This window comes from Lontra canadensis, unplaced genomic scaffold, assembly GCF_010015895.1.
Source record: "Lontra canadensis isolate GAN:19392208 unplaced genomic scaffold, GSC_riverotter_1.0 scaffold176, whole genome shotgun sequence".
NCBI lineage: Eukaryota > Metazoa > Chordata > Mammalia > Carnivora > Mustelidae > Lontra > Lontra canadensis.
The window spans coordinates 1,808,806-1,821,198 of NW_022631170.1; the positions used below are offsets into that span (position 1 = coordinate 1,808,806).

Below are 12,393 nucleotides of genomic sequence, written 5' to 3' on the forward strand. Positions count from 1 at the left end.
ATATCTGTTAATCCAAGAAGGATGAACTCTGTCATGGAGGTGCAGTTTTCCTTCTCCATGTTTGCACTTTATCGAGGTTAGAGAAAATATTAATAGTTACTCTCCATTATATGATCCCAAATTCAATTTTTGACTGTCTTCTAAAAAAATATGATAACAAGTATGATAGGTAATGTTTTCAGTGAAGAAATAAGACATTGCTTTCCTGCAGGGATTGTGGCAAAGATGCACAAGACACCAGTTTAATTCACAGATTACACAAAAACATTCACATCCTGAACAGTTTATATGACTCCTTAAATGAGGCCTACACAATTCAGAGCTTGAAATTGAGTTATTGGAAAGACATCAAACATTATTTAATTAGCCATATTGTTTTATGAAACTCAAATCCCTCTTTCCTGGCAGAATGTTTAATGAGTACTGGGAATATTGAGATCTCAGGAAATAATTTTTTAAAATACACAGAATTCTCTGTTTTCCACAGAAATAATAAATAGTTTATGTATTTAAGATTGTTAATTCACAAGTGTTCATTTTTTTATCACTATGTTTTAAATGGAGAAGTAGCTTTTATGGTCCTTACTAGCATTTTTTCTGTAAAATTAGCATAGTGATTTTGTTAATTATGCTATTCAATGCCAGCCATTTTTCAGGGAATTGGCCCTGGATTCAAACTTCTTATAACTATGACTCTGAAGCCTTAGAATGAGCTCTGACAAATACGTTCACTGCTTTAAATCTATTTGAGGAACTAATCAGAGATGTACTATGAAAGTATTAAATGTTTGGTGGTGCACTGCAACATTATTTGTGATAGTAAAACTCAGAAAGAAAGTGTCAAACAAGAGGGAAATGGTCAAGGCTATGGTACCTATATATTATGCAAAACTATGCAGCTATTAAGGGGATATTTCTGAAGAACATTTAATGACCTGACAAATAGCTATGATAAAATGGCAAGTTAAAAAACAGTAAACCAGGGGCGCCTGGGTGGCTCAGTGGGTTAAAGCCTCTGTCTTTGGCTCAGTGCATAGGGCTCTCTGCTCGGCAGGGAGCCTGCTTCCCTCTCTCTCTCTCTGCCTGCCTCTGTCAAATAAATAAATAAAATCTTTAAAAAAACAAAAAAAAAAGGAAGGTCTGATCCTTTAAAAAAAAAAACAAACCAACAACAGTAAGCCAGATGGCACAGATAGAACATTATATACATGTATACATAAGTTGCTTTGAGTATTTACCGCTCATGAAATCCATGAAACCTAAATATTTTATTCTAATCATTTGAAAAAAAATGTAGAAACTTGCCTTAATTCACAACATGGAAACACATTGATTATTCCTGGAGCAAACAGAGTCTACACTAAAATTCAATGAGGTCAGGCATTTCTTCTTTTTTTTGTTTGTTTTTTTTTTCAAAAAAGGTTAAAATTTAAAATCATTTTTTTCAAATGATTTCAAAGAGGTAAAGCATATGTGCCTTAAGAAATCCCAGTTTGAAAACAAATAATTATTCTATAATATGGTTTTCTCTCTTCAATAGCCAACAGAAGTCAGTTGTCTCTTTCTCAGTTCAACGTAGCATATAATTTTGAAAACCCCACTCGTTTTCAAGACTAAAGGTGAAAAATCAGACTGTTGGTTACTATTTATAGAGAAGTGCCTCTTAACCAGAAGCGATTTTGATCCCTCTGGGACATTTGGCTCTCTGAAGACATTATTGGTTTTGACTATAGAAAGGAGTGCTAGTGACATCTAGTGGCTAGAGACTAGGCTTGCTGCTGGACATGCTAAGATGCCCAAGGCAGCCCCAAACCCCGCCTCCCTTCGCACACATACCAAGAACACATGCAAACACAAAAATAGTATGTGGCTCAAAAGGTCCATAGTTCCAAGGCTAGGACACCTGCTGTGGAAGGACATTTCTAAGTGGTGCCCAAGAATGAAATAATTCCTTTCCTTTCTGCTTCAGAGGTGGTCCCTACTTCTGTGTCCCTCCACAAACAGTCCGGAGGACCCCTTCCTGCTATTCTCAGCATCAGAGTGACTGTGAGGGGTATCTCTATGCAGTATCTCTTTGCCAGATTCCATGGATGGAGTCAGTGTGAGCGAGGGGAAAAAGAAAGGAGGGGGGCAGACATTCTTCCCTACTTGCTTATACCCTTTTCCCTCTTATTCTAGCACCTGTTACAAGGTACTTGGTCATGCAGATTAGACTGTTTCCATTCCTCATTGAGACTGTTTCTCAATACACAAAGAAAAAAATGTTTTCATAAGGGAATAATCCAAACATGGCATTTCTTAAAATACTCTCTAATTAAGAAAGAGCAAAACACAGTTTTTTTAAATTTATTTAATTTCTTCTCAGTGTTCCAGAATTCATTGTTTATGCAGCACACCCAATGCTCCATGCAACACGTGCCCTCCACAATACCCACCACCAGGCTCACCCAACCTCCCACCCCACTCTCCTCCAAAACCCTCAGTTCCTCAGAGTCCACTGTCTAACACAGGTTTTTTAAAATATGTTTAATACTAGTGTCCTCCTCTATAGTTCCTCATTCTCATATACATGGCCATAATATCTTATGAGAAAAAGAAAAGAGAGAAAAATCTTCCAGCTTCCAGAAAATATCATTTAGTGGAGTGCAACTAATCTCTGTGTAAATATTGCTTCCTCCCTTTCTGAAGATGCTATTGTGGAAAGGTTTATGCTTTTGTGTGTATGCATCTCTGGGATTCATGTTCCTTAAGGTCCCCAAACTAATTAATGATATCTGTAGCATATAAATCAGATATCAAGAAAACCATACTATCCTGACACTCAAACAACTAATGACCTCTATGAAGTATTAACAAGGAGAAAGGCTATCCCAGCTCGTAATATCCCATATTACAATTCAGTAAGGTTCCTTCCAGAGTTCATGATAAATTGCAGAGAAATACATGCTAGATCCAAGCATTGCTCTGAGAACAGGGCATCGTGCTGTAGTAAAGAAATATATGAACAGGCCTTATAAACTTTGCCTGTGCTATACTCGAAAGCTCTTTCTTGGAGTGCATGTGGTCTGAAGTCAAACCAGAATTCTGCCAAATGCCAGAAATGGGTGGGAATAACAAGCCTCCTTTACTGAAAATAGTAATAAATGCTCACATACACTGAACACTTCCTATGTCTTAGGTACTGTTCTGAATACAACTATTTGCACATTTTGTTTATAAAAATAAGTGAGATCAGTATAGTTATGCCCATTTACAATAAGGTGACTGAGGCCCAGACTGTTTTAACTTGCTCAAAGTCACACCCAAAAGTCACAGATAAAATGAGGCCATATGCTGCTTTTTGATCTGTGGCACCAATATGACCATGTAAGGAAGAGCAGAGCTTCTGACCATGATGGGACAGCATCTCCCTGCTGGATGCCAGATGCCATTAAATAGAATTGGCACAAGGATTTCCCCCAGCTCTGCTCCTTTACTGGCTGTAGAATGCCTCCTAACCTAACGGGGTACAAACCACAGCCTGTGTTTGTATTCTTGCATATAATCACACATTTCAAGAACTCCATGGATGTAATTAGTTACAGATAATCATTTTTCAAATTTTCGTTATCTTACATGGATTTTCCTAAGATGGATTCATCTGATAATTCCCTGAGTTTGAGGTATTTTTCTGGGTGTCTTTTCCACCTACCACTCATACCCTAAAACTCTGTCCATCCTGTCATCCAAAGCCAAGATCAGACAAAAGCTATTTTTTGAAGGCATTACTCTAAAACCCCGAAATGGACTTGAACTTTTCTTTCTTTCAAACACCATGGCCTCCTTCTTCACTGCCTTACGGTCAACACTGGATTTTGCATTCCTTGAAGATGGAGACTGTGTCTCATTTTAACTGCTACTTGGATTTTTATGAGATAAATTCACATGTTTATTGAGAGCCAAGTGTACTGCAGGTATGTTATAAGAAAGGACAATGAGGGGTGCCTGGTTGGCTCAGTAGGTTAAAGCCTCTGCCTTCAGCTCAGGTCATGATCTCAGGGTCCTGGGATGGAGCCCCACAATGGGGGGGGGGGTCTCTGCTCAGCGGGGAGCCTGCTTCCTCCTCTCTCTCTCTCCCTGCCTCTCTGCCTACTTGTGATCTCTGTCTGTCAAATAAAAAAAAATAAAATCTTAAAAAAAAGAAAAAGGAAAGGGCAATGAAATGAATCTTTATTGAGATCACATAAAGTATTCCACATGGTATCTATATTATCTTCTGGTCTTCACAATCAGATTAAGAGCTAGATTACGTTACAATTGTGTAAATTAAAAACCAAAGATGAGAGAGACTGTTGTTGGTGGGTTTTTTTTTGTTTTTTTGTTTTTTTTTTTCCAGTGAGCAAGAGACAAGGGTAGTCTCTTTGAATCAAAATCCACATCCTTCCCATTGTATCTTAACTCTTCATTAATTTTAAAGTTACCTTTACAATCAACCTTTATGGGCACACTGTATTTACATCTCAGGGATAAATGCTACTAAAATCATATGCTCAAGAAGAAAAGACTTTAGTGCCCATTAACTTGCCAACTGTACCCTTGACATCCTTATTTCTCAGACTGTAGATCAGGGGATTCAACATGGGGATCACCACAGTGTAAAACACAGATGCCACTTTGACTGTGTGTCTGGAGTTCTTGAAGTTAGGCACACAGTAGAGGAAGAGGATGGTACCGTGAAAGATGGTGATGGCGGTCAGCTGGGAGGCACAGGTGGAGAAGGCTTTGCGGCGACCACTGGCCGAACACATCTTGAGGTTGGTGACAATGATAAATACATAAGACAAGAGAATGATGAGCAGTGTGCTGACCTCATTGAAGGTGGCAAAAATGAAAAGCAGCAACTGGTTGATATAAGTATCAGAGTAAGACACGGAGAGCAATGCAGAGAACTCACAGAAGAAGTGATTGTGTTGAAACCCTGAAAAGATAATTTGATAGCAGAGCATGTGAGTATCAAGGAACATGCTACTCCCCATGTATATGATCCGACCACCAGCATGGCACAGAGTTTCCCGGTCATGGCAACTGTGTAGAGCAGAGGATTGCAAATGGCCACAAAGTGATCATAGGCCATCACAGCTAATAAAAAGGATTCAGTTACCACAAAGGTACAAAAGAAAAAGAATTGTAATACACATCCTGGAAATGAAATTGTTCTGTCTTCTACAGTCAGGTTTTCCAGGGCCTTGGGAGCAATGATGGAGGAGTAGCAGAAATCCACAAATGAGAGGTGGCTGAGGAAGAAGTACATGGGGGTGTGCAGTTTGGGGTTAATCTTGATTATGACTATCATCCCAATATTCTCTACAACAGTGACACTATAGATAGTCAGAAAAATCAAGAAGAGGGGGACTTGCAGCTCTGGATAATCTGAGAAGCCCAGGAGGGTGAATGTAGCCCCACTTTTATTTCTCTCCGACAGTAACATGATGGTTTCTGCTTGTCAGAATCTGAATTGGTCCTGAAAACAAAATTATTAAGGAGAGTGAGGATATGAGAAGTTTGCTTAGCTACCCCTTAACAAGAGTAGAAAAGGAAGCAAAATATCTTTTCACAGTTTCTCTGTGCTATGTGTTTATTATGCAAGGTATGCTAAATGTCTAAGTTTTTTTTTTTTTAAAGATTTTATGTATTTATTTGACAGAGAGAGAGAGAGAGAGAGATCACAAGTGGGCAGAGAGGCAGGCAGAGAGCGAGGGGGAAGCAGGCTCCCCACTGAGCAGAGAGCCCCATGCGGGGGTCAATCCCAGGACCCTGAGATCATGACCTGAGCTGAAGGCAGAGGCCTAACCCACTGAGCCACCCAGGTGCCCCCAATGTCTAAGATTTTAAAACATGAAAATCATTTTTAAAATTTTCTTTAGGTAAAAAAGCAATACAATTACTGACTTAAAAATGTGTAAGTTCTCAACTGTAATGTTTAATATTTACAAAGAAGAATATGAGATAAAGGGATTTGTGGTTATTTTAAATCAAATCTTCCTATAGCACATTTAGCTGTCCTTGAACATTATAAATTCATAAACGGTATGGCTAGCATAATATGATGATTGATTCTGCTTGTCCTAAAAACAGTACAAAAATGAAAAATTTCCAAACAAATTAATTTTTTGTCATAGGCTCATACTGTGACATGAAGAATAAACACCCTCTTTGACCTTGACTGCAGGAACTTCTTGCAAGACATGTCTCAAAGGCAAGAGAAACAAAAGCAAAGATAAACTACTGGGCCTTCATCAAGATAAAAAGCTTCTGCACAGCAAAGGAAACTGTCAACAAAACTAAAAGGGAACTTGCAGAATTGGAGAAGATATTTGCAAATGGCATAACACATAAAAGGCTGGTATCCAAGATCTATAAAAAACTTCTCAAACTCAACACCCCTCCCCCCCAAAAAATAATTCAGTCAAGAAATGGGCAGAAGACATGAACAGACACTTCTCCAAAGAAGATACACAAATGGCTAGCAGACACATGAAAAAATGCTCCACAGCACTTGTCATCATGAAAATACAAATCAAAACCACAATGAGATACCACCTTACACCAGGTAATGAAAAGAAGGGACACATGTACCCCAATGTTTATAGTATTGATGTCCACAATAGTCAAACTATGGAAGGAGCTGAGATGTCCATATCAGCTGATGATTCTATATATATATATATATATATGATATGTAAACCATAAGATGTGGTTTATATATACAATGGAATATTACCCAGCAATCAGAAAGGATGAGTACTGACCATTTGCATTGATATGGATGGAACTGGAGGGGATTATGCTAAATGAAATAAGTCAAGCAGAGAAAGATAATTAGTTTCATTCATATGTGGAATATAAGGAATAGCACAGAGGACCATAGGGAAGGGAATGAAAACTGAATGTGAAAAAATCAGAGAAAGAGAGAGAGAAACCATGAGAGACTCTGGACTCCAGGAAACAAACTGAGGGTTGTAGAAGGGAGGGAGGTGGGGAGATGGCGTAAATGGGTGATGTCCATTAAGGAGGGCAAGTGATCTGATGAGCACATTAAGCAACTAATGAATTGTTGAACACTATACCAAAAACTAATGATGGACTATATGTTGGCTAGTTGAACTTAAATTTAAAAAAAATAAGAAAAAACACCCCTAACAATTTATATTTTTGCCTTTACTTTTCATTTCATATAACACTTTAATCTTTTTCTTTCTGACTCAGTAAATCTGATATCCAAAATAAATCTTAATTAGTTTTTCCAGAGTAATCCTCTCAACTGCTGGGCTCCTGTCAATCCTTCTGCATTGCTTGATGAATAATAAAATTAGAATAGATGATAAATATAATAATGTCTACTTCCTTATTCTAGAGATGACAAAACAGAAGCTGGAGAAACCTTGACTTTTCCTAAGACATGTAAATAAGGATCAGTCTACACATCTGTGACTAGAGCCCTGATTGGAATCCTAGCCATGTGTCCATTCCTCCACATCAGACTCTGACCGATGTTCTAATAACTAAAATCCTTAAAAAAAAAAAATACGGGGCACCTGGGTGGCTCAGTGGGTTAAAGCCTCTGCCTTCGGCTCAGGTCATGATCCCAGGGTCCTGGGATAGAGCCCCACAGGGGCCCTGTGCTCAGCAGGGAGCCTGTTTCCTCCCCTCTCTCTCTGTCTGCCTCTCTGCCTACTTGTGATCTCTGTCAAAAATATATATTAAAAAATCTTTAAAAAATAAAGAAGTTATTTTAAACCAATGTTACATTTAATGTGATGCTCCTGGTATCCCAAATGCTATTATTAAATTGTTGATAAAAATATCCTGTATCACTGAATCCAAGAAACATAAGAGCTGTAATATTCTTACCTGTTTTTCCACCATTTTGTTGTAATTTTTGTTTAGACACATGTGTTTCCTGTTTTATAATCTTAATTAAATCTGGTCCCTTCCAATTTTTTCACAATAGAGTCTATTCCAACTCTGCTATTCTCATTTTATTTAAATCTTCTCTATTCTACCTTGCCTATTTATTCAGTAAATTATAGAAACAAGACAATGCACATCCCCAGTTTTCACATTTCTTCTATTCTCCCACCACAGGTACTCCTTGTTCATCTGAGCGAGCCCCTCTAACACAAAACTGTGTGAATAAATGCACTTTCCCTTCCTTGCATGTTTAGATGTTACTCTTGCAGTGACTAAATATTTCTCAAGAACTCTCTATATCTAAAGGATAAATTTCCACCTCCCATGTTGTTTTATAGATACCCTACCCTGAAGTTAATATCCATCTGTCTCTAGAATCTTAAAACAAACCTGCTGATGGCACATGTAGGGCCTCTCTTGGCTGGGACTGATGGATATATGCTTATATCTGTAATACAACCTTTGGGATACGAACTCTAGGGATTATGACTTGCCCATTCTCTTGAGGTCATGAAATCCACAATTAAAATTAATCACCTTTCTCTGAAGTAATTCTTACAAACCTGGAGAAGCACTGTGAACATTTCAGATAAAAATTTATATTTTATTTAATTTATTCTTTTTATTTAAATTTTTTTTTTTTTTTAATGTGAGAGAAAGAGAGAGAGAGAGAGGAGAGGGAGAGTGAGAGAAAGAAGCAGACTTCCCAATGAGCTGAAAGCCTGACATGGGGCTCACTCTCAGGACCCTGAGATCATGACCTGAGCCGAAGGCAGATGCTTAACTAACCAAGCCTGCCAGGCACCCCCAAAATTTATGTTTTAAAATCACTTCCTCAACTTATGATTATCTCATACCATCTTACAATTATCAATATTATGGAATTATAAAAATCATCTTTACCAAATACTGAGTGACAACTATATGCTGGGCATAAGCCTCTTTCTACCATCCACTCTAACCTGTTGGGTAAGTGTGAAGATCTATATTTTAGGTCTTTAAGATTCATTCAGAATTAAAGCAGAAATATTTACAAAGTTAAGTATCAAGTTGAGAAAATGACCTAGCCCCTTTGAAATCTTGTCCTATTCTATTACTTTTTCCCACCTCTGCTTCCTGCAGCTAGTCTGACCTCCTTGCTTTCATCCCTTGCTTTTTGTTGTTGTTGTTGTTTGAATATTACCCACTCCTTCTCTATGGTCTTTTCTACTCACGTTTCCTGCACGCTGAAATGCTTTCCCTTAAGTTTTTGTTGAAATGTACCTTTTCAGTGAATTCTTCCAGGAACTTAACTATATTCCTGCAGGACCTACTCCATTACCTAATTGAGTGTTTAAATTACTTCACACAGTTCAAATATATTTTAACCCTTATTTATTTATTTTATTGTATATTGTTTGGTTCCCCTTACTAAGATAAAACTTCCAGGAAAGCAGGGACCATTCATTGCTTTGCTCACTAATATATTCCAAGTTCCTAGGTGAATGACCAACATAAAGTCAGTGTACCATGAATCTTTAATGAATAATAATAATGGCTTTCCAAAGGAACTGGAAATAGAGCCAAACTACCAGAACTATGAGGAATTTCATTACAGAATGGAGATAGTTTACAAAGAATAAGAATGTTTCAGAAGTAATTATTGAAACTGTGCAGTCAAAATAAAACAAAACATAAACAAACCTAAACAAATGTCCACTCCACTGAACTTCCTATCTCCAGTCAGGTTTATTACAACAAAAATCTTGAAATTTTCAGGATCATGTACCACATGGTAAAATTTTATATAGATATACCACATCTTTTTTTCCCCAAATTTTCATTTAAAATTAGTTAATTAATCTAGTTAGTTAACACATAGTGTGCATATAGTGTAATACCAGTTTCAGGAATAGAATTTAGCATTCATCACTTTCATGTAATGCCCAGTGCTCATCATAACAGGTGTTTTCTGTAGTACCCAACACCCATTTGGCCCATTCCCCACATACCTCCCTCCATCAACCCCCAGTTTGTTCTCTATCATTAAGAGTGTCTTATGGTTTGCTTCCCTCTTTTTTTTTCCTTCCCACATGTTCAGCTGTTTTGTTATGGAGTATTCTGCTTTCTTTAGTATATGAGTAAAAGCATATGGTATTTGTCTTTCTCTGATTGACTTATTTTCCTTAACATAATACACTCTAGCTCCATCCATGTCAATGCAAATGACAAGATTTCATTTTTTTTTTGATGGCTGAGTAATATTACATTGTACATATATGCTACCTCTTCTTTATCCATTCATCATTTAATGGACATTGGGACTCTTTTCATAGTTTGGTTATTTTTAATAATGCTTCTATAAGCATTGGGGTTCATGTACCGCTTTGGATCTATATTTTTGTGTCCTTTAGATAAATATGCAGTAGTGCAGTTGCTGGATTATAGAGTAGTTCTACTTTTAACTTTTTTAGGAACCTCCATAGTGTTTTCCAGAGTGGCCTCACCAGTTCGTATTCCCACCAACAGCATAGGAGGGTTCTTCTTTCTCTGCATCCTTACCAACCTCTGTTGTTTCCTGTATTGTTAATTTTAGCTATTCTGACAGGTGTGAGGTGCTATCTCATCATGGTTTTAATCTGTCTTTCCCTGATGATGAGTGATGTGGAGCATCTTTTCATGTGTCTGTTAACCATCTGTATATCTTCTTTGAAAAAAAAGTCTACTCATGTCTTCTGGCCATTTCTAAACTAGATTGTTTTATGGATATTGAGTTTGATAAGTTCTTTGTAGATTTTTGATACTAATCCTTTGTCAGACATGTCATTTACAACTATGTTCTCCCATTCCATAGGCTGCCTTATAGTTTTCTTGATTGTGTCCTTGGCTGTGCAGAAGATCTATCTTGATGAAGTCTCCATAGTTCATTTTAGCTTTTGTTTCCCTTGCCTCCAGCTATGGGTCTAGTAAGAAGTTGCTGTGACTGTGGTCACAGAGTTTGCTGCCTGTGTTCTCCTCTAGGATTTTGATGGATACTTGACACACATTTAGATCTTTCAGCCATTTTGAATTTATTTTTGTGTATGGTATAAGAAAGTGGTCCAGCTTCATTCTTCTGCATATTGCTGCCCATTTTCCCCAACACCACTTATTATTGACGAGACTGTCCTTTTCTCCATTGGATATTCTTTCCTGCTTTGTTGAAGATTAGTTGACCATAGAGTTATGTATATACCACATCTTCTTCATCCCTTCAATCAATGGACATTTAGGCTCTCTCCATAATGTGGCTATTGTTGATAATGCCGCTATACCTATCGGGGTGCATGCATGCCTTCAAATCAATATTCTTGTATCCTTTGGATAAATACCTAGTAGTGTCATCACTGGATCATAAAGTAGTTCTATTTTTAACTTTTTGAGGAACCTACATACTGTTTTCCGGAGTGGCTGCACCAGTTTGTATTCCCATCAAGTTTAAGAGGGTTCCCTTTTCTCTGTATCCTAACATGGATGAAGCTAGAGGGTATTATGCTAATCAAAATAAGTCAGCCAGAGAAAGAGAAATACCACATGATTTCATTCACATGTGGAATTTAAGAAACAAAACAGAGGAATGCAGTTGGGGGGTAAAAGAAGCAAACCAGGAAACAGAATCTTAACTATAGAGAACAAACGGAGGGTTACTGGGAGGGGCAGTGAATAAGTGATGGGTGTTCATGAATGCACTTGCAATGAGCTCTGGGTAGTCTATTTGAATGTAGAATCACTAAATTATATACCTGAAACTTAAATTACACTGTATGGAAGTGGATTTAAAATAAAAACTTGAAAAAACATACACTCAGTTTTATTATGCATCTCAATAATTCTGCAGTTGAGGTGATGTTCTCTGCTGTCTAAACCTGCTTTCAAAATTATAACTTGGATATTTCAGGGTGACATTATTTATGGCAGAATGAAAAAGAAGGAAACCTACTTGGGTATATCTGTGGGTGTCCTTTAAAGCCCTACTTATGCCACTATGTAGGTATTTCTTAGAACGATAAAATATCAGATGACATTTGTTGAGTACTTCTGTAGTACATTTTCATTAAAAAAAAAAAATACCACTGAGTAATTTCAGGTCTGCAGAAATAATCTGACACAATAAAACTTTAAAAAGACTTATCTGTGAAATTTAAAAACTTTAAGTCTTTGGGGCACCTGGGAGGCTCAGTCCATTAAGCATCTGTCTTTGGCTCAGGTCATGATCCCAGGGTCTTGGGATAGAGTCCCACATTGGGCTCCCTGCTCAGTGGACAGCCTGCTTCTCCCTCTGCTTGCTGCTCCCCTGCTTGTGAGTGCTCTCTCTTTCTCTGACAAATAAATAAATAAAATCTTAAAAAATTAAGTTTTTTGAAAATAATCAAGGAAACAAAAATGTGAAAATATGTACCCATGCCAAAATAGCACCTCACAAAA

At 37.4% G+C, this 12,393-nt stretch overlaps 1 protein-coding gene across 1 annotated transcript; it reads right to left on the reverse strand.

Moving 5' to 3' along the window:
* Positions 1 to 4,529: 4,529 nt before the first annotated feature.
* On the reverse strand, positions 4,530 to 5,467 carry LOC116860425 (olfactory receptor 5D18-like). Its single transcript, XM_032846480.1, is given in 2 exon segments — positions 4,530 to 4,948; positions 4,951 to 5,467. Coding segments are annotated over 2 exon segments (936 nt in total).
* Between the last annotated feature and the right edge of the window lie 6,926 nt (positions 5,468 to 12,393).